Source organism: Patiria miniata, unplaced genomic scaffold (genome assembly GCF_015706575.1).
Source record: "Patiria miniata isolate m_02_andy unplaced genomic scaffold, ASM1570657v1 HiC_scaffold_20, whole genome shotgun sequence".
Lineage (NCBI taxonomy): Eukaryota > Metazoa > Echinodermata > Asteroidea > Valvatida > Asterinidae > Patiria > Patiria miniata.
Window position 1 is genome coordinate 4,447,354 of NW_024037059.1, and position 22,008 is coordinate 4,469,361.

A 22,008-nucleotide genomic window follows, 5' to 3' on the forward strand; every position below is an offset into this window, starting at 1 on the left:
TATTTAATAGTGGCACCTGTGCATCGCTGCCTGTTTTTAAGTCAATAAAAGCCGGGAGGGGATATTACACGTTGCCTGTGTGCGCAATGCTCGTTCTGGGGCTTAATAACAAACTTGTAATATTGAAATTAATTGTTGCATTACATTAAACACTTCAGGGCCAGGAGTACTGTATGCATACATACTACATGCGTGCATGTGTAGTTTGTCAAAAGCGTTTGGCATCGGGATCTGACTGCATGAATACATTTGAGCTGCATTGTACATAGAATTCATGAAGTATTTTGTTGAGACTGGCTGGAAATCTGTGCTCAGATCGGCCTATGGTTGGGCTGCCTATATTGAAAAAGTTCTGTAAGTAAATATATGTAATTACTTATTCAAGAGACTGCTGGCTTAGTGGTTTTGCTGCCATATTGTCCACACATTGACTTACTGTGTACTGCTAGAGGTACACATAAATTGTATTCAGTGTTAGGTTAATTCTGCAGTGAATTTGGTTAGAATAGCCTGTGAAGAATGTTCAAAATAGTTTCCTATACATTTTGCATGAATGTACCGACAGGAACCTGTTCCATAATGACAGCACCAGTGAAAATACACAGACAGTCAGTGGATTGTTGGCAGGTCTTTACCAGCACATTAACAGACTGCATCTCCCATTGTCGCATTCGGTTGCCATGGCAGCAGCAATTACGGCATCCCTGCTTTTCTTCCCTCTCCTCTCACCCGTCTTTTTACGGATGCTTTGTCCTCTTAACTCAATTTCAGCCTTTGTGGCTGACCCAGCGCGATTCCAGGAGTCTTGATGTCTCTTGAATTAGAGGGTACTCAGTTGTTGTTCTGATGTGGCTCTGCATTGAGGACAAACATCCCAAGGTCCACCTTTTTTATTTCTACAACACCGTCTTTTAGCACAGTCTGGAACTGGCCCTGGCAAGGCGATCGATAACTCAAGATTGAAATCTCGTACTGTAATGTCAAGTCAATTCAACCACAACGACGATTCTCATTTTCAGCGTCTGTTTCCTCATATTAAGATCTGGTTGACCAGGTCATGCCAATTTGCCAATTTTTTTTTCCTTTTTTTTTTCTGACTGCTGTGGTCAGTTGATGAGATTGCCAAAGTTATGTCCTTGTTATTGATTGGACTGTCTGCAAATCCAACAAGTCCCCTAAGACAGTTGCAGAGTACACAAACATTTTCTTTCAAATTTGGTGCTCTGAAATTCCTGAATGTCTTACATACTACATTGTGTCTACATACATGTACTACATTTGCATTGAAATTAATCTAAATTCTGTTCATTTTACAGCTATCGTTTTGGAAGAACAGCTTCTTAAATTTTTATTTCATTGACATGTATGCTAAGCAAAGAACAGCAGAGGACCTGTCCCATGTAAATTAGAAAAACAAATTACATGGCTGTAAAGCAACTTTTGCTGTTAAAGGTGTACTTAAGATCATTTGCATTTGTCCCAAAAGTAACATACTGAATTGTTTTTCGAAAGGCTTATTTGGATTAAAGATCGCACTGGTACATGTACTAAAAACCCAGTGAAACTATTCCGTCTGGCTTGCTGTCATATCGAAGGAATCAAGAAATGTAGGTAATTTCCGACAACTAGTCAATTGACTGATTTTTGGATTAAAGAGTGCTATCAATGAAATTGTGTTTTGTGATCAAAAGGTTGTGCATGGTTTTTCACTGTTTTCTGAAAAAGTGTACATGTATGCATATGAACCGAGCTGAAAATTCAACAAGTTTAGGTTTTAACATTCTTAAACTTTGGAATGTAAGTGGTGTTATTATGTAAACGAATGAATTGCATGAAAAGCAAATGATCCCATGTCTTGAATTAGTGTTTTCAGGCTTTGTTTTAGTACATTTGTAGCTCCTGCCATCTGGTTTCCCTATCATCACACTCGGCTTGTCGCAATGCTGGACACTGCAGGCACAGATGATACGCTTGCTCAGTTGAACAGTTGGTCAAAACTTCTACACGAGCAGAAACGTTTGCGTGGCCATGGTAACAGGCTGTCAACAACTAAACTTAATTTGTGTGCTGCATTTAATCGATGCATTTCTCTTCTTCCTTTTGTCAGATGTAAAAAAATTGGTTATGTGCAGAATTGCGTGCAATTAAGGCCATTGTTGTTCGGTACAAAAATGAAGAATTTAACAAAATGCCTGCTCGGTTGTATGTGACTTGGTCATGAAAAATGTGTGAAGTTGGCATTCTGCGGCACTGTTGGATTCATGCGTTTGTTTTTTTTTAAATGAATTTTGCTACAATCGCCCCACAGGAAAAACTAAGGAATAAAGATTACACATCACATTTTGACTCTTTCCTTGGATAGTAGAATTTCTTGTGAATGTATCACTCTAATTATTGTACAAACTACCCTCATCTGAAATTTCCATCCACTTTAAAATGCATTGGCATAATTGATGGGAAAAGTGCGGGTAGTTTATTTAAAACAGTACATTTATCTAGTAACCCAAGTGGTTGCTGGTAGTACCATCCTACTCTTTTACGCTTTGCTTGCTGCTCTTCCTATTGTGAAGTCCCACAGATATCACCTGCCTTTTAATGACTTGAGCATTCTCATAAATTGGCAGGAGAGTTTCTCCACGGCACTCAACATTGTTGACTTTGTATGGATTACATTGCCAAGTTTTCCTATTTTTCTTTTTTTCTTTTTACAAAGCTGGATATTTAGCAGTAACTTACACCGTGCCCTTGAGCATTTGCCATTCTCACATGTTCAATCAGGCAAACACATCATGGGCAGCAATATCTGCTAGGACTGTGGAACGACAATGTCAGTGGGATTTTTTTTAAATTGACAATCCTGTCAATTATTCACCCGCGTCATATTAAGCACAGGTCGATGCAGTGTAGCAAGTGCGATCATGGTAAATAATAGAGGCAGTCATTAGATTTAATGCGGGTTTTTTTTGTGGTTCACGTTCGGTCATTTGGTACTAGTCCACATGAGCCCCGTGGAATGGATTGTACTGATGACTTTTGTCCTTCAAGGGACCAATAAGAACGCTCTTAAGCCAGGCACAGTTGGACAGATACTCTTTATTAATTTCCTGAGAGATGATGAAAATTCAAATTGGGGGACAAGGGATGAGAACATATTTTTTTTATCACACTGGGTATAATTTAGGCCTCGTCCGACTCTCTTAGCTAAGACGGGCAGCAACACATGGTCTATGGGAAGTTGGGGCAGCCGCTTACATGTACATGTAATTAGTGTGTAGGAAAATGATGGCGATATCCCATTCAGTGACACTTCCTCTCTGGTGACTTGTATAGCTTACATGCAATAAGTTCGTTTTTAAGCGCGAATTAGCCTGTGCCAGTTATGTCTGTTGAAAGATTGGGATAGGCGGACATATAAGAGACTGGTTGACCAGTTTCGGTTTTGATTGGGGGTGCGAGCAGAGGATTATATTTACAAATCCTCTTGTTAGCAATGCTAAAAATAATATTCGTTACATGTACGTGTATTTTGATCAGTAGAACTTGTTCAAAAAGCAGGGCTGCTGTCAATATAAATTTTCTGTTTCCAGTGAATGCTTGGTTCTCCTGCTGCACTACATTTAGTTGTCATATTTGACCTTTAAAAAAACACCCAAACACCTTTTTAGTTGCCATTTATCATTTTTTCTTCTCTTTATGACGACTCAGGAAACAGTCGCCTAATTCATTACCAATGCCGGCTTGCTCGACACAGAGAAATGGAAATTAAATTTCCATTGATCCAGGAGCCGTCGTGAATGAAACCCGCACCCTGTTAGACCCCGCAGAAAAATTATTCTGTAATTCTGTTAACGTCCTTATTACCTGCATGTTTGCACGTTGCATGTACGCGTGTGCTCCTACGTACTTGTCTAAAAAAAACCTGCTGATTTAGCATTCAAATTATTTGTTTGTCTTGTGAGCTGCTCCAGCCTCGTGTTTGTTATATTTAGTTTTATAATTGCTGAATATGTAGTTATAAATTATTTCATCCCACGACAAGAAGTACATGTAAAATACATGTAGAGACAAATCAGTTTACAATTATGCGTACAAGTACCAGACTTGATATTTGTATATTCCCTTCTGATTCGCAGTAACTGTATGCAAAGTAGTGCACATCTATGCGGTTTTCAATCCAAGGCCTGGACAGGAGACGTTGAATGTTTGAATTCAAGCAAACTTCTATTTAGTATTCTAGCCATCATTGTGAGTTCAGTGAGTAAAAATGTGGGCAGCGATGTATGTGGAAAATAATATTCATGTGGACACGTTCACTTCAGTGCAAGTATTCCCCTTATCTCGTGCCTTCTACTGAGCGAGTTCAAGTTACTATTTGTGAAACCTTGATTAATTGATCTGCCTTCATTCATTGATTATTTGCGCCAGGTCATCCTGGAGCATCAGAAACGTTCAATGGTTGGTCAAAAGGTCGCACTTCACTAAGGCAAAAAGTGCATCCTGTGTATATAGCGACTCCTTCAAAAGGCGGCCGTCTCAGGTTACGCGCGTTCTCTAAAGTGTGTTGCATTCAACCCCCCCCCAACCCACTGCACTCGACCGGATAAGAAACTAGATCCTCTCCGCTGTTGATCAGATATGCAGGGCTTGAGACGAGGGCCATCGATTTCTGCCGGGACAATGTCACCCGTTTGCTTGTGAATACGAAAGAACATTTACTCGTAGAGCAAGCAGCATTTAGACTGTGCGCCCCTGTGGAAGTCCTTGCGTAATGGTGTACACGTACCGGTAGGTCCCTAAGTGCAAATTTTCTTGACATGGTAGGATCGAAGTACCAGCTTTAGCGAATTGATCTCTGCGAGGACCAACAACCTTGGGAATACGGCGGATAATACAGGTAGGTACGTGTATGCGTACATGTACTTGCGAGTTTCACATTATTTCTTTTGCACTCATGGGATGTAAATGTGCCCCTGTTTATGGTACGCATCTAGTGCAGTTCAAATATTGTCTGTCACATAAGCCTAAAGTGGATTCGTCATCATCAAGACTTTGTGTTGGAATGTTGCCGCTGAGATTTATTTTAAGGATGCCAGTGGGAGGCTCTTTTCCCGATGGGGGTTGGTGTTAACTTCATTCTTGTCAGGTCACAGAAATTTTGTCTTGCCATTAGTAATGTCATGTGTATGTCAATGGATGGGTGACTGAGTGTGCTTGTCAATCTGTGGCTCAAGGTTTGTGCTACAATTATTGTATACAATTTTTTGATTAGATTTTTGCATGCTAATGTGCATGTTTATTCACTTCTTTTGGCAGAAAGTAGAGCTGCTTTGCAATGATTACCTCTGCTCAGTGATTTCTGAACGGTAGTTGACATCTCAAGTGACTCAGAGACTGTGTAATCATGTAAATGCCAACTGCATGTAACTACGGTACCTGCACTTTCAAGTGCTTTTTTTGTCATAAAGCAGGGAGAAGCGAATGCAGCTGGGTGTCATGTCGTAGGATTATAGACATGATCACTTCGTTGGTGCATGCATCCTAATCCTCATAAAAAAACCAAGAGAGACCACACAGTGTTGAATCATGCAGACATCCTAATCCTTATTTCACGACACCCCATCACTTGATCACATGTATGCTATCTGAATGTCATGTTGTTTGTAGCTGACACGGAGCAAGATCGTGCTCTGAAAGTGGAAACTGCATGGGAAAAACTAACCCAGTAGTATCCACATGTACATGTAGGTCATAAAATGTAGAATTTTTAATGTCGATGTTTACGAAATGGTTACATACATGTACATGTACTATACATGTACCTGTAACTTGACAATTTGGTGTTTGAATCTCTTGTAATGTAACAGAAGTTTTGGGCTGCAAAAAATATTTGAAAGTGGGGTGTAATAGGGTTTATAGGAGTCTGGACTTCACTTGACTATAATTTATTGAAAGAAAGTTTATTGATACCATTTTGTACAGTTGCATATCAATCAGTACAATAAACTGGATGAAAGTGAAGAAGAGTACTTCAACTTTTGCTGGTCTAGTTTCTTTTTCTTAATATCATAAGCACGCAACCATCACATACAAACAATTGAACGCCCTGCCGCCGCTCGCGGGCGTCTCTCACCAAAGCCACCCGAAACTCCGGACCCGAAAGCCCAGGCAACTTAACTGGCAGTAACGAGATCTTAATGGGGTGTTTAGCATTCATAGCCTGGGGCCTGAAAAATTGAGTAAGCACTGAAAACCCAAGAGGCCCTAGTGAGAGAATCCGACCGTCTTGGCCGGAGCGACTTGAAGAACTTGGTTCTTCTTTTTTGTTGTTGGTTGTACCGGTAGGTGTAATGTAGAGCGTTTACCGTTTTCCAAGTCGTTTTGACTGGATCGGTCATGGCTTGGATTCTGAAATCCCTCCATGGGTGCGTGTCTCCCTGTGGTGTTGGGGGTTGGGATAATGAAGACAAGTTGTGGTGGTGTGAGTGCGGCATACGTGTTGATGCACTGCATAATTGTGTCAGTGCGTTTCACAGGTTCTCTTATTCTTCGAGTGCTGAAAATGTGGCCCTGAAAAAAAGAAGAAGCAAACTCGGGCCAAGTATTTGCAAATTTCCTTTTTGTTTTTGTTGTGCATGAATGTCTTCAACTTTCGACAGAAATATCTACCGTACCTTTTTTGGAGTATGTTCATGAATAAGAAAGTGCAAGTTTTTGTCTTGTTGCACCTAACATTCAAAGGAAAGCACCGATATATGTGTAAATTTGTTCACTGAATGTGAACTGTAAATGATTTAAGAGAAGTACATAGATTGGCATTTAATCCAAAACGTCAGTCAATACAGTATTCAGTGTTGACTCAACATTTATCCCCGTACTGACAATATTTACATAAAACATGTAAAATGACAAAACTGTTTTGAAAAGGTTTCTAAACATGATAAGTTTCAGTATTATTGTAGTACATCAACCCTGTAAACGCAAAACTGTGGAAGAAACAGATAAAATGAAAATGAAATTGCAGTTAAAAGTAAATTACATGTACATGTATACTTGCAATTTTTTGCCCAATTCCATATTCAAAACTAGGAGGAAAACGAAATGGAGAGAAATCAAACCTGTTGAAAAATATTTCAATTTGAGGGAATAAACCCCCCCCCCCCAAGTTCCCATGATAGCATCTCCTTGACATGTGTGACATATATTCAGGTCATATTTTGGAGGCCCTTGAAGAGGTAATTAGCTGCTAATGGATGGCCGCTCGGCCACTGCAGCCAATCAATTGCAGGCCGGGGCTTAAGGACGGTCGCGCCTCATCGACTCCCCATCAAGGTTTTCTTCTTCTTTTTTCGGACGGGATAATAAAAATTCTACCTTGCCAAGCTAGGGTGTAATTAACTAGTGGACCGCACAATGGTCAAAAGATCTATGATGCAAAATCGTTATCTTAAAGGTTACACTGGTACATGTACATAACAGGAATGTTTTCTGTAGAGTGGGTTCTTAAAATACTTTTCCAATGAAATCTGCCAGTTGATGCTGACACTAACCCAACAGTTGTGAAGAAATAACTCAATAACCAAACGTCAGTGGATTGTTTCGTTCAATGGCTCATTCAAAGCAAATAACTTTTAATAATTGCTAGGAAAATAGCAATTGAAAAACAAATCAGAAAAAGTGTTGCAACCTGACGCCACTTTTTACTTCATATACTGGTAGGCCTACCGGGTATATCATCTCAATGAAGGTCATTCATTGCAAAAATGATGATAAGACTGTATGATTCTGGGACTGAGAAACATTCCCAAATTATAAAATTTTCTTGACTCTCCATCTAGTACACAATTGCGAAAGTGGCGTCAGGTTGCAACATTTTTCCAACAAATCAATTTTTCAGGTGAAACGCAAAATACATGTAGATTGGGGAATGCATCTTTAAATTACCGTAGGTTGATTCTTAACATTGTAGAGTTCTCATTGGAACAACGATATTCTGTGTGTAGAAATCCTTGCAAAGAAATTGTCTGTCGCCTTTTACTTGAAGGACGAGATGCATTCCGGGGGATGTGTTTGTTCCTTTTATAAGTATTTGTTTGCCTTTCTGTTGGCTGATCGTGTTTTCCCTCTAGTTTGTGGCTCAGTCTCCTTGTTGAATCACCTGCTTGCTCAGTGTGGCAACAACGGTCGAGTTTGTCGCTTCGTCTGGCCGACTCACCGCGGGGAAATAAAATGCCGTCCGCCTCGCATTCTGGTGCACAGGGTTGCAGGTGCAGCGTCGCATCTCTCATGGCCAACCGTGCGGTTTACATTACGTCTTACGCAAAACCCCCCCTCCGTCCGTTGTTGACTTAAAGTCATGAAATGAGTCTGCGTCGAGGGGACGGATTGTATGGGGTTTTTCCTCGGTTGGGTATTGGGGATTCTTTTTCAGCTGCTGAGATCACTATTGGGAGTGGAGATAACCTGCCTGGAGTGTGGACAAATCCCCTTTTCCCTTTGACATTCAATTTCTCGTCTTCCAGGCTTTCCCCTGGTGCTTAATTGCTATTGGCTGTCAAGTGTTTTTACTCTCAGTGTTTATTTTTAGTGTGAAATACGTAATTTGTAAGTAGATTTACAGAAACATTCCTAAGCTACCGGTTTATTACACGTACCGTATGTAGAAGACACAGGGAATACAAATTGATAAGAAAAGCGATGCAAGCTTGTTATCTGGGATCTCTGGCTGCACTACTGTATTTTTTTGTCAATTGATGCTGAATAAATGTGTTTTTTTTCTTCTATGGTACCCGGTACACGTACGACAAGCTAATGCCACTGTGTGATATTCAGTACTGTACACGTACCGGTACTTTCCAATTTCCATCCACCTGTAAACTTCATTCCATATTAACTGAGTAGAGTTTACACACTTACATTTTTGGTTTCTGCGTGTCAAACACAATATTTGTAAGGAAAACTTATGTTTGCAACTTGTCCCCCTGCACAATTATAAATGACAGCAGACGTGATCGACTTGTCTAGTCAGTAGCAAATTTATCACGTCCACAGAACAAACAGTAGAAAATGAACCTCGCAGTTGAAAAAAACACACAAATCAAACACCAAAAAAAAAAAGGGTCTACCATTTTGTGTTTGATTTACACTAATTACATCCAAACACTTGCCCCTGCTGCTGAGCCTTGGTGTTTTTATTGGGGTATACATGCAAGAGAAAACACGAGAGCCAACCCAGCTCTGTCAATGTTTTATGAAGGTCTCGTAATGCGCGTTGAGGCATCGTGGCTTCCCTTGACTTTCCAGGGGAGAGAATTTAAACTCCCTGACTGGAATCTTAGATCAATATTTATAGGGTTGGTCCTGTGCAGTCTCTAGTTATGAAATATTGCCTGTTGTTAAGAAGAGGCTTAAGTTGCACATTGTAACTTTAGTACGCTTCTTTAAAGGAATGCTATATTTTTATGTGAGTGTTAATTTTAAGGAAGTGCAACTTACATGTGTGTAAAATCAAGTTTAAAAATGAATCGGTTCCCTGAGCACGCCTTTAATTCTATTGAGACATCACGCAAACCACAAGTTGACTAGATTTTTTTTGAACCACAAAATTGACTGGAGTGGGGTTTGAACCTGCGACACCTGAACAGCTCCAGTGGTCTACCAACTGAGTCACGTTTTGGCTGTCCCCCAATTTGTCAGTGTCTTTGTTCTCCTACCTTTTACGGTGGTACTCATGAACACAGAATTGATGAATTTGGAATAGTTCTGCCAACATAGGGCTGGATCACTTAGTTGGTAGAGCGCTGGTACTGAGTTCCAGATGTTGCAAGTTCAAGTCCCACTCCAGTCAATTTCTATGGCTACCTTATAATCGTAGAATTATTGACACATAAACCAGGGCTGTACATGTAAGTGTACCGGTACGCACGTACAAAAGTGTGTAAGAGTTGTTAGTTCTCTTTCAATTACCTGATTTCAGGCTTTTTCCAAAAATAGTTCATTGACTCCATACAAGGGTGTATATTTTTCCTTTATCAGGCAAGAATGTCAAAGTCCACTTAAAACCTAATAATGGTACGTGCGTTACACGTATGTGTACGTGATGATCGTGATCAACCAAGTTTGATAGCTATACACTGAGAGTTCCAATCTTTGATTTTAAGGGCTTTCTTCACAAATTCCAACATCAACAGGAGAAAATGCCCCCATGTTACCTTCCGTGGAACTTGACATTTCTCTCATCTTCGAATCAACATACGTGCCCATCTTCCCGTATTGACTTCCCAACTCTCTCTCTTGCAGAAATCGCAGAGAATAAAAGAAAAAAAAAAGTATTCCTAGTGTGGCTCCAGGCCGGCCGCACTTGAAAACCATAGCCTTTGAAATGGATCCTGCGCTCTCGGTTCGCGACCCTCATTTGCGTCACCAATTTAGGGGGAAACCGAAAACTTGCCCAGCTCAGTCGCAGACATCCTCAAGCCGTAGAATTTTAATGAGGACTTAAGTGTTTTGAGATAAGATATAATTCTTCACATAAATACCAGCGTCTTCATGTGCGGTGTCCCATTCACAACCAAAACATGTCGGTTGGATTGCACCGTTTTAGGCGACGAACATTCCTGAAAGCTCTCAATTGAGTGGTTGAGTGGAAAATAAAGACCCCTTTCGAAAGATAAAAGGTCTGTGGAAGTTGTGCTCAAAAATCTGACCAATTATGATTTCTGTCTGTGAAAAGAAGTAAAAACAAAGAAATCCAGTTTTTGGTCCGTGAAAATATGTTTTATTTTTATTCTTTAACCTTTTACTTATTTATAATAAAAAGTAAATCATATTTTCTGACTTCCATCCTTGAAATGGCCAAAGCAAATTTATACAACCATATTAAAGATCTGTGATTGACAAACACATGGGCCCAATTCCATGGTGCTGCTTAAAAACAATTGGCAGAAAGTTGTGCTTACAATAGCAGAAAAAATGTGCTAACCTTAATTAAGCACTATTTCACGGCCTGTACATGCTAAGGCCAAAAAAAAAAAAGTCTCCGGTTTCTGGTATGCGCGCGCATCGCCGTAGCCATGCGCGTCGGCAAAATGAAAAAGTTTGTTTTTCAATAAAAGATGATGTCTCAAAACCGCCAAACTCACTGGTTTGACTGGAATCCTGCTGCTGCACAATTTTAACGTGTTTTTAGATGGGGTTATGATCGAGAATAAGCTTTATGTGGCCTCTCTGGACTCCCATATAATTGCACAAAGTTTAGTCGGGCACCATTTGCAGTCATCAGCCGGCATTTGAAGCAAAAAAAACAGGTAAAAAAAAAAAAAAAGCCGCGTCGCCGCACCACTTTGTGGGCAAGCTCCATACCAGAAACCGGAGACTTTTTTTTTTGGGCCTAACGGTCGGAGATTTATATTGTTACGTCACTACATGTAAGTTAAGCAAATTTTTCCACTGAGGTGAGCATGCCTTTTGCTGTGCTTGTTGCTTACAGTTACAGTTTCCATAGACGGAGGCTCTGTTAGCATAACATTGTGTGCTTAGCAGCGCTGTGAAATTGGGCCATGGGAACATTTTGAAAGTTGTTCATTACCACATCTCATTTCTCTAGCCTTCAAAATCAGATGCTGACAGCATCCTAACTGATACCAGAACGAGACTCGAACTCAACCCCTCCCTCCTCCCCCCCAAAAAAAATTCTGCCGAGGTTAACATTTTTTTTACCCAACTGCTTGTCCCACGACACCTTCCTCAGGCTGTGTGACAGAGACTTCTTCCCATCCTGTCCCCTGGCTGTTCTTAATCCTGAGGGCAAAAAGAAGGTGACGTGCCAAGTGACCACTGTGCTATATATCCCAGTGCAGGAAATGCTAGGCCACTTTGGTTCGGGCCTTTAATTAAATTTTGGCCTACCGGTACATGTATGTTTTTTTTTTCTCACCATTTCTTGGCTCAGTGAGAAAGCATTTGAAAAAAAAGAAGATTGCTCAATTGCTATCACATAGCATTGTCCTGATTTTATTTCAGTGTGAGAAAATAGCATTGTTCACAAACGTTGATTCAGGTCTAGATACATGTACATGTAACTCAACTGATAAGATTTCTTTTGTGTTCTTTAAGACAGAAGAAACATTAAAAAACAAGACACATTTTGTTTTGTTTTTGAAGTGAAGTATGAAAAGGTCGCTATTGGTTATGGATTTGATTTAGTAGCACCGTTTTTGAATACCCAATTGGAGGAATAAACAGCTCTCTATGGACGGTGCACAACAACTGTAGGTTACAGCATGTGAACTACTAACATGAGTTAGTGAAAGACATATCACATGTGTGCACTGCTAAACAAACTTTGGCTTAAACCCACATCCACAAGAGTTCATTCTCTGAAGGCACTGAACATGTGTTCGACGTACAAATGTACCGAAATTGTAATCCCCCCATACACCTGATTCCAAATTTAACCCCTGTCATGGTTTCTGACATCAGGAGGGTCCTCAACTCTAAATATACTCCCTCAGTGGCCATTTAATGGACCCTTTGGTCGGGCAGTTGCCATGGGTTGCCAAGATAAACAAGTGCGTAATTTCCAAGAGAAATTGTTTTATCAGTGTCCTAACCTTGAGTTCATGCAAATAACCTTGTACATGTGGTACCCCCTTCAAAAAATAGCGGTCCACCTTTCACCCCATCTCCCACAAATTTAATCTTAATGGTACTCCATGTGTCGATGTAGAATTAAACAGCATTGGACAGTGTCATGCAGCGAACCAAGTTTTGAGCTCAGTATCAGTCAAACTTCTTCGAGCCTGAATGTGTGTAATTTTGCTCTGAAGATGTCAGTTGCTGCTTTGAATTGGGAGACTGAGGTAGGCTTTCATATTGAGCTTGTTTCTAAAGTTGAGGGGACTGCATGCAGTTTGAAGATCTGTTCTGAATGAATGAAGAATTGCAGCAAAAACTGACTGCATTATACATGTACATGTATCAATTAATTCTGTTGAGTGTGTGAAGACTGTGAATACTTTTCGCTTGTGTGGACTGGAGAACATTGTACAGTGTATTTCTACCACAAAGTTCAAGCTACCGGTATATGGCTCTGGGTATTTTGCTATGGCTTTGGATATAATCACGATGTTATCAAGGCCTGCACATACGTACATGTACATGTATGTATATCTAGACATCACAGTATGGTGCATATCTGCAAATAATTATGTAGATTCCTTACTGTGCACACAATGTAAATGTCAAGTCCATGATCGCTACACCTATGTGTACATATAATGTACAATATGTGCATCACCTGAGGCAATACAAATCTTGGCATCATGAAGTGCACAGTGTACCCATGTTCAGCCACTTGAAACTCGGCTCATGAGCGAGAGCATTCATCGATACATTGATCATCTTTCTCTTCTCTGTCCTCCTTCCTCCCGCCCTTGTATTCGATTTCTTTTCCCCCTACCCCCCCCCCCTCAAACCTCCCCGAAGCCCCCCTCCAAATCCCCACTGAGCGTAGACGTACATTATGTCACCTTCTGGCTTCCAGCCAAGCTGTCATCGATCCAGCATCCGCTATTGATTCCTTCCCCCCCCCCCTCTCGTTCATGTTGTGCCACTGCGGTGCTATTGGACGCCGTTTCCTGTGAGACGCAGCAAAGGATGCTGCATGAATATGGTCCAAGTATCGGGTTTACATGGAGAGTTTTGCAGATATGGCATCATGTGATCTTTTGTTATTTGGATTGTTGGTTAAATGGAAAATTGGTGTCCGTAGAAATCACATCTGGGCGGTGGCATTGGTTTTGTTGGAGATGGTTTACTTTGTTGGGTTGTTGTACATGTACCGGTATGTACTCAGAGATCATTAACCCTCCTGCTGTTTAAAAGGTCACAAACGGTCACAGTTTCCTTCCACTCCCCCTGGTATACTTTTGACACACCAATGGGTCACTTGACCAATATTGACCTAAGTACTGTAACAGCATGGCTAAAAAATGCATGTTTCCATAGGAGGGTTAAGCATAAAACATTGTTCTGCCATATTGTCATCGAATTAAACTTTTATGCTAATTTGAACTCAACAGCCAGGGGTCATAATGATATGAGGGTATGCATTAAGATCAAACCACATGTCTGTGCAGTGAAACAAACAAAGGAAAACTGGGGCATGCCTATTAAATAGACAAGCTCATAAAATTTGTAATTAATCTACCTTCTGCTCACTGGTGTCAAGAACTAACAGTCGAGTTGAGAATACTGGAATCTATTTATTAGTTAATACTTGAATTATCATCAATTAAGAAGGGTTTTGTAAAAATGCTGGTAGTGGGGATACAGTACATGTACATGTATGTCGACATCTGTAGAAGCTCATATCCATCTACCGGTAGTGCATTTTGTTAGGCTTTTGTGAACTGCCAAGTCTTGAATAAAGGTATGTTCATGAACATAGTGCAGATTACAAAGAGTTGGCTGGTGTTTTTTTTTTTTATATTGGCAAAAACTTCCCTGGAAAAAATTGCATGATACAGCTGACTGCAATCTGGGGTTCACCAGATGTTACATGTATTGTTTTCTTTTCATAGGGCCTATTGCTTTAGTTTTCTTCACTGATCGTTTCAGTTTCCCCCTGAAACCAATCACAGCGAGCCTGTCCTCTAACAAGTGTTTCATCACGAAAGCCTGACAACCACCTGCGCTGTGTAAAGTGATCTGCCAATTAACCCATCCTTGTCCCCTTCTCTGTGTACTCGAGAAAAAGCGAAGTTGTTTTGCCCCAAAACCTAATTCCGAAGATGGTCATCGCATCAACACAAACAAATCTTCCCCAAATGCATCCTTATCTTCACCTTGTCCACTTGCACGTTGGGTATACCCATTAGTTGGAAGTTCAGGATCTTTTGCAGGCTATCGGCTTACAGTTTCTAGGTTATTATCGAATGAAAACCTCCCCTCGTGGCAAACACACACACAATGAAACCAGTGCGCAAATGCTACTGTTCGTAGTTCACGGATACCTGCAGGCCAAATTAATTTCACCACTTGGAGCTCGGGCGGGGATATTGTCTTCCGCCGCTGACTTCTTTATTGATGCTTTGACGTCCGTCGGCCATCGGACGGAGAGACATAGAGAGAGTGGGGGGCCTTTTGGTGAATGAAACACGTCAGGAAATTTATTGTGCATGAGCAGTCAAGATTGCTTTTATATTGCTTTCCCGTTGCTGGAGGGAGATAAAAAAAATGATACGACTTGAACTTGCCGCCAGGTCTGGGAACAACTTGACGACTTTCCGAAGCGCTCCCTTTGAAACGGGCGTTTCAAATATCTAAAATATCAAAGTCTGGAACTGCAACTGAACAACAACATAGAAGCCCACGGCTCTGAACCTACATGTAGCTGAATAAATGGCAGTAATGGAGTTGTCGATAATAATTGGTTTGAACAAAAAGCCATCAATCTGGAAGAAAGCCAGTTGTTAATGATATTGTTCTATCGATTGTTTTCTTTTTTGGGCTATGGCATCAGATGGCTTGTTATTAACCAATAATGTGTATATTTACATGTAGATATACATACCGGTTCACAATGACAAGTTCCATACATTTTTTTGCTGCAAACATACCAAGTACCTCTTTTGCTCTATATTTTTTTCAAATATTTTATACTGTTTGAACATTTGAATCTTAGAAGGCTAGGAATTAAAAAAAAAAACCACCTAAATTGCAAACCTTGATTGCTGAAAAGAAATACTGAGCAAACATGTTATATGAATTAACCACGAGCCCTACCGGTATACTTACGGTACATGAATGTATGTACAGACATGTGTATACATACGTGTACCGGTACATGTTCAGGTGCACACAGTAATTTAGTACCGGTAAGTTCATCCACTTAATTATCAAGGGCCTTCAACTTCAGATTTTAACGATGGCAGTAGATTGCCCATTGAATATTTAAGTAGCAATTCTTCTTCATCTAGATTTTTATGGCCATTATACATGTAAATCATCGATAGAGTTTGGCACCTCGGTTTACATGCACCTTCCCCATCAGCCATGCATGACAAACGTGAGGCCCACAGAGAACTGGATCCCTAAACCAATCCTTGCTGTTTCCTTAAATCCTTTTATTTTTGTGGGGAAAAAAAAAACGAAGAAAGACACGAGAGAATAACTTGATCTACATGATCAGACAGCTGAAGAAACAGGTGAGCGTAGATGCACAGCGATATCATCGAATGGCAGGGGAATCTAGGGAAGTGGAATCAAGAATCTTAAATCGGGGTTGCTGACCGGGATGGCGCATGGTGGGGGCTGCAATTGACTAAAGCCGATCTGCTGAATTCGCTAATTTGATGCGGCTAGATAATGAAATTGAGAATGAGTACCCCAAGAGTATCCACGTCTATGTATATTTTAAGCCCTTGAAAATCTGAAAGCTTTGGAATGCGATAATTTATTTTTTCTTTTTCCTAGAACCTGTTTTCAGGAGGCGTAATCCTGTTTAATTTTAAAAAGGCTGATATTTTCATCAGAATCTGGCAGATAGTTCATTGTTTTTTTTATTATTATTAATTTTAGACAGAAGAAAGATCAGCTTCTTTAAGCTGAAGTGGTAACCAACATCTGTAAATTATTGCCTTAAAACACAATCTTCTCATTTCTCAATCTTCTCTTCTCATCATTGTGCTTTGACCTTTTGGGGAGTCAAGCCTGCATATGAAGTAACGATGAAGGCATCTCCATGTACATTTATCTTCCTTTAAAATACTGCAAAATCTTCCCAAAACTAAGTGGATTTTGAAGAATCTGGGACAGTGAGGGTTAACAAATTTTTTTTCTTTTTTATCCTTTTGACCCTAGTCATCCCTTCCATCCCCCAGGCTTGCAAGTCACTAACACCCCCACCTGACAATATCCCACCTCAGCCTACCATCCCTGAATCACTAATTGACACCCCTGTTTTACTGCCTGCTTCTGCCATGCACCACCTTATCCCGCCCTTAGGAAACTCCTCAGAGCCTGTAGATCTTGGCACCCTGACACATAGTCGGCGAGGCACACACTGTTTCCCCTCTAGGGGTGGACGTGTTTAGAGTCGACCCTCCATTTTGCTCTATCCATTCAGTGGCTCTGCCTGACTTTCTACCCCTGCTACCCTGTCTCTTTTCACCTTCCAAATGTCTCGTCACCTCGCTTTTTTTCTTGTCTTTCACAACTCACTGTTTCTTCAACCTTTTTTCCCTCACTTGGGATTGTTTACTTTTGTAATTGAAACAGTTCTGCTTCTGCATGCATGCAGTATCGTGCCATCAAATGGGTAGTACTCTACTATGAGGAGTCTTTAGCCTTTGAAGGCAGTCTTGCATGACAGGGGTTAGAACCTTGGACCTCAGAACATGCATCTCAGAGCTGCATTCAACCTTAATTCTTTGGGAAAGAATGTAGTATCCAGACGCCACTTTGTTGGTTGTGTACAAAGTCTATGGAGAGTCAAGAAGAATTTCAGAGTATTTTTGGAAACAAAATTGGAAATGTTTCTCAGATCCAGATTATTGTCTTTTCAACATTTTTGCAATGACTGACCTTCATTGAGATAAAATATGATGAAAAAAAATAGCATCAGGATGTGATGTTCTTTCCATTCTTTGCGCACCGCAAGCTGATACAGCTGAAATGGCACCCGCTCGGGAAGGCAAGCTGATGTACAATTAGCAGCTCATTAAACATCACAGCAGGGCATTTTAATTCTGTCTAATTAAGCCAGTTAATTCCATACTCTGACAGTTACATGTAAGTTGGGGATCCTTGAAGTTTTTCCCAATCAAACACCTGTTCCGCTTGGGTGCCAATCAGTGGCCTTTATGCTCGACGTGTCTTACACACATTTCACACTCCATGAATATAATACCAAGCATGCCAAGTTACCAACAAGTGCTCGAAGGGTAAGCCAGTAGCCTTGTTCAATTTTTAATGTGCATCACATCTCTTTTTTCCCTGCTTTTCAACCCTGGGCAATAACCTTGGTCAAGGTCGCCCAACCGTGGCCCTATACCTCTATCCTCTTCAAAAATTATGTTAATGGCCTGCAAAGTTAAGACATCAATTATCCTTCTGCCGTAATCTAAATGATTCATTCATGGTTACTATGGCAGCGGATCGGTTAAGAAGTTGGTAACGGGTTTATAATAAAGCTTGGTGATAATCAGGCATTGGTGTGAGGAGGCAATCTCCCACTCAGTTGCTGGCACATTTGCTGACGGGCCACAGTCCATTATTACCCTGGCACTGGTGAGGCCTCTGTTGGATGATATTACTTCCCGGTAAAAGCTCTAGAATGAGTAAGTTTTGCTTCATGCGTGTCTTCTTTTGTTAAATGCATGCACAATAAAAGCACTAAAAATTCCGGTTAATGAATGTCTTTATTAGCCGACGCATGTTGGTGTGTCATGCAGTCATTTAATGCTCAAGTCGGTGTTATGTGTATCCGTGTTCTGCTGAAAAAGTCCATTAAATGAAACAGAAAACTGTGTTTTGAAAGCAGAAAAGCTCTGATGTAGTGGTTTCAGTTTGTGATGTGTACATTTATATATGTTTGTGCAAAGTTTGATATACCGGTATACACGTTACAATACTGAAAGAATTTAAACTTACAGTTGTTTGTATACATACATACACTTAATAAACAGTGTTATTTATTGTGGACCAAATTTTTGTGCGGTGTTTCATTTGAAGGCATATTACTTATATGATGGAAGAAACAGTTGTACGCAAGTCAATTTGAATATTAATTAATTAATTAATTTTTTTGAGGGGATGGGCTGCCATGCCAAAAGGAGCAGACCCGTTTTATACATGTAAATACTGTAACATCTGGTTTTGACAGGACACGTCAAAACGAGAATAAACATACATGCACTACCCTGACCCTGACATATGTGTTGGCATTAGAGCATGCCAGTAATCAAGTTCAATGGTCTTTCACTCAGCTATTTGATGGAGGAGAACAATTATTTTTCCAAGATCCCTGTGGGACACGGCCATTTATTGGCCCTGCTCCTCCGTCTCCCTCAGACTGACGTGGCATAAACTACCTCTGACAGATCACACACCGGCCGACCAAACGCCGATTAGCATTCCCCGGTAATGCCTTCAAATTGATTGAGTCAACATAGAACCTGCTCAATTCACGGCCAATAAAATTAGCATCCACTGGCTTTTTTCCCTCTCTCTCTCTCTCTCGTTGTGATCTGACAGTAAAAGGAACGGCAAATGAAAAGGTGTGCAGATTGTTCCCGATGACCCCAGCACTTTAGAGAAATGGATCGCTATCAGGAATATTCTGCCCGTTGATTGCATTTTGAATGTACATATTTATTGCCACCAGGGAGTTTAATGTAGTTTCTCACTTGTTCGAAGTTTACACCTGTACAACTGGACATATACATGTATGCATCAAACTGATTGCCACAGCTTAAGATGGATTATTTGAATGCTCAAAGTGGGAGGTGCTGTCTTTTATAATCAGGTTTTAGAATTGAAGGATCAGGAGAAGCTAGAATAATAGGTGGGAAATTTTCAATGGTATTAATATATCGGTAAATATGAATAAAATGCCTCGTAAATATTTGAAGGGAATTTGCTGCAAGAGAATCTTTGGTTTTGGTCCCTTAGACAGGGATTTTTAAAAGTTCAAAAGATAACGGCGGTGTGACTGACCAACAACTCCACTTTGTATAATGTCATATGTCATAAACATCATTTCTCCGTTAAACATGTGATGAATAATGACCGTGAAGCTGTCGTGTCAGATTTTTTTTTCAATGACTGGCATGTTGCGTATCAGGCCACGCACCAGTGAGAGTATTACCACACATTCCCAAGGGGAAAAAAAAGGAATATCATGGAGAACTGTAACTGAGAAAGCCACAGACTTCATTAAAGAAGACCATGGCATATGAAATCAGACCGTGGCATATGAAATCAGACCGTGACCATACCAGTATCTGGGGAAAATCCAAAGCAGAAATGTCTGCATGATCGTTGAAGACCCAATATTAGACGATGACAGAAAATAAGAGATGCCCCAAATAAAGTGACGACCCTCAAAGAGGAGATAACCTTCAAGTAGGAGACAGCCCTCAAACGGGAGATGTCCCTCAAATAGAGGAACCCAATCGGAGGATGACTCCAAAATACACTGTAGGAGATAACCCTCGTACAGGAGGTGGCCCCAATGCGAGAAAAAAAGTGCCCAAACCAGGAGATGACCCTTCAAACAGGAGATTATCCGAAGTAGGGGTAGACACCAAAACAGGAGAATGACTTCAAACTTGATGTGCTCCCAACCCAGAGATGACCAGCAAACATGAGGCAACACCGAATGGGGAATAACTCCAAAGCGGGGAATTGTTGCCTCACTTTTTGAAAACACAAGATACCCCATACAGGATATTATTAAATCCTGAACAGGGTATTATCCCAGTCAGCAGGTAACCCCAAAGACGAGATAATCAAACTGCACTAACCCAGCTAGTTACTAATCAGTGTGGTAGAGACAGGAGCTCCATGCTCTACAAGAAGCCGTGATTACCACTTACTGTCAATATGTTTGAAATTGTTGAATTCTTTTGATCAATTTTCCAATTTTCCTTTTTTCTCTCTCTGCATCAGGATATATTGCTGAGGTTGGGAGGAGTCACCAACTGGGAACAGTTACGAGAGGCAGTTAGGGACGCAATCGGAGTGACACTAGAAAACACAGTAAGTGTCCATATTTCCTCCATTCATGGTTCATTCAAAATTTGGGTTGAGTTTGCAACACAGTTTTTGTAGTCAAGTCCTGACAAGTCCTTACTAGTCAATAGGGAATGGGGTACACTATTGAAGTGAAACGCAGGTACCCGTAAAAGAAACCCAGCCCAAAATTCAAATCCTTGAAGTTGTCTAAAGGGCTTCATAGCTTTACCGTTCAAACTGCAACTTTTGCGAGCATCTGTTGCATGTTAAAATGCACATAAAGGTGATATCTGTTTTGCATTTCCATACAGCGTGGCTTTCATTTAGAAAATCACCCACAAATGGCATGCAAACCTTTTTTTTTTTCTTTGTCTGAAAAGTTACGTTGTAATTTGTAAAGTTGGTTACAGGTGCCCGATCCCATAATCTAGAACTGGTTCCTGACATCAGCGGTCGGGTACTCGGGTACCTTGTTCCGATGCACACCCCCACAAGTCAATGACAGATAATGTAGTCTCAAGTTATAATCTGGTCTCAAGTTGAACGACAAGCTATTCAAATGAACTGTGATAAAGACATTCCTTTTTTTTCAGTTTTCATCCCATATTACTTGTTACCTTACTTGTGATTTAACTCGAAATGGACTTGTTTACAACTCTGGTTTGCAAAAATAGTTCTGCATAATCTACAACAAGCATCATCGTATGCAAGCATGAATTGATAAAAAGACAAGCACATTCCTCTTCGCTAGCCACACACAAAGGCACCATGTGACTAAAAGCCTTCTACGGAAGGAAGTCCATCCACTTTTCTATGCTAAGACGAAAGTCTTAAAAAGCAGTGAATGAGATCAAAACTTGGCAGACAGACTTATAGAAGCTCTGTGAATTATGGCACAGAACAGAGCAGAGTAGAGTGGAACTTCCAAAACAGCACAGCTGACATCAATGAAGAGTCATGTGTTCATCAAAATAAAGCCAGACAAGTTGGGGAGCCTAGAAGGATTTCTCTGCCGGTACGTTTGTGGAATTTATGTCACCCATGTCGGGGAGACAAATTGTCCTGTGAAACAGAAATAACCACCAACCTTTTCCACATTTTACCCCAAAATCCCACCTTTGTTGTTGGAGTGGCAAGTGGCCAAGTCTGCACGACATCGCCTGGCACAAATTACGTGCTCGTGCTCGTGAGCCGGAATTTAATTCCCCTCATCCATCCCATGAATGTATCTCGAATGTCACGACACTGACAAAGAACCACTCACTGACGAAA

The 22,008-nt window shown here is 40.6% G+C and overlaps 1 protein-coding gene across 2 annotated transcripts in view; it reads left to right on the plus strand.

Moving 5' to 3' along the window:
- LOC119728767 (cGMP-dependent 3',5'-cyclic phosphodiesterase-like) overlaps positions 1-22,008 on the plus strand; it is a 118,443-nt gene that overhangs the window by 19,700 nt on the left and 76,735 nt on the right. For both annotated transcript variants that reach the window (XM_038201146.1, XM_038201147.1), the window contains exon 3: positions 20,671-20,760. In XM_038201146.1, the coding sequence (XP_038057074.1) occupies positions 20,671-20,760 (90 nt within the window). The remainder of the gene's footprint in view (positions 1-20,670; positions 20,761-22,008) is intronic.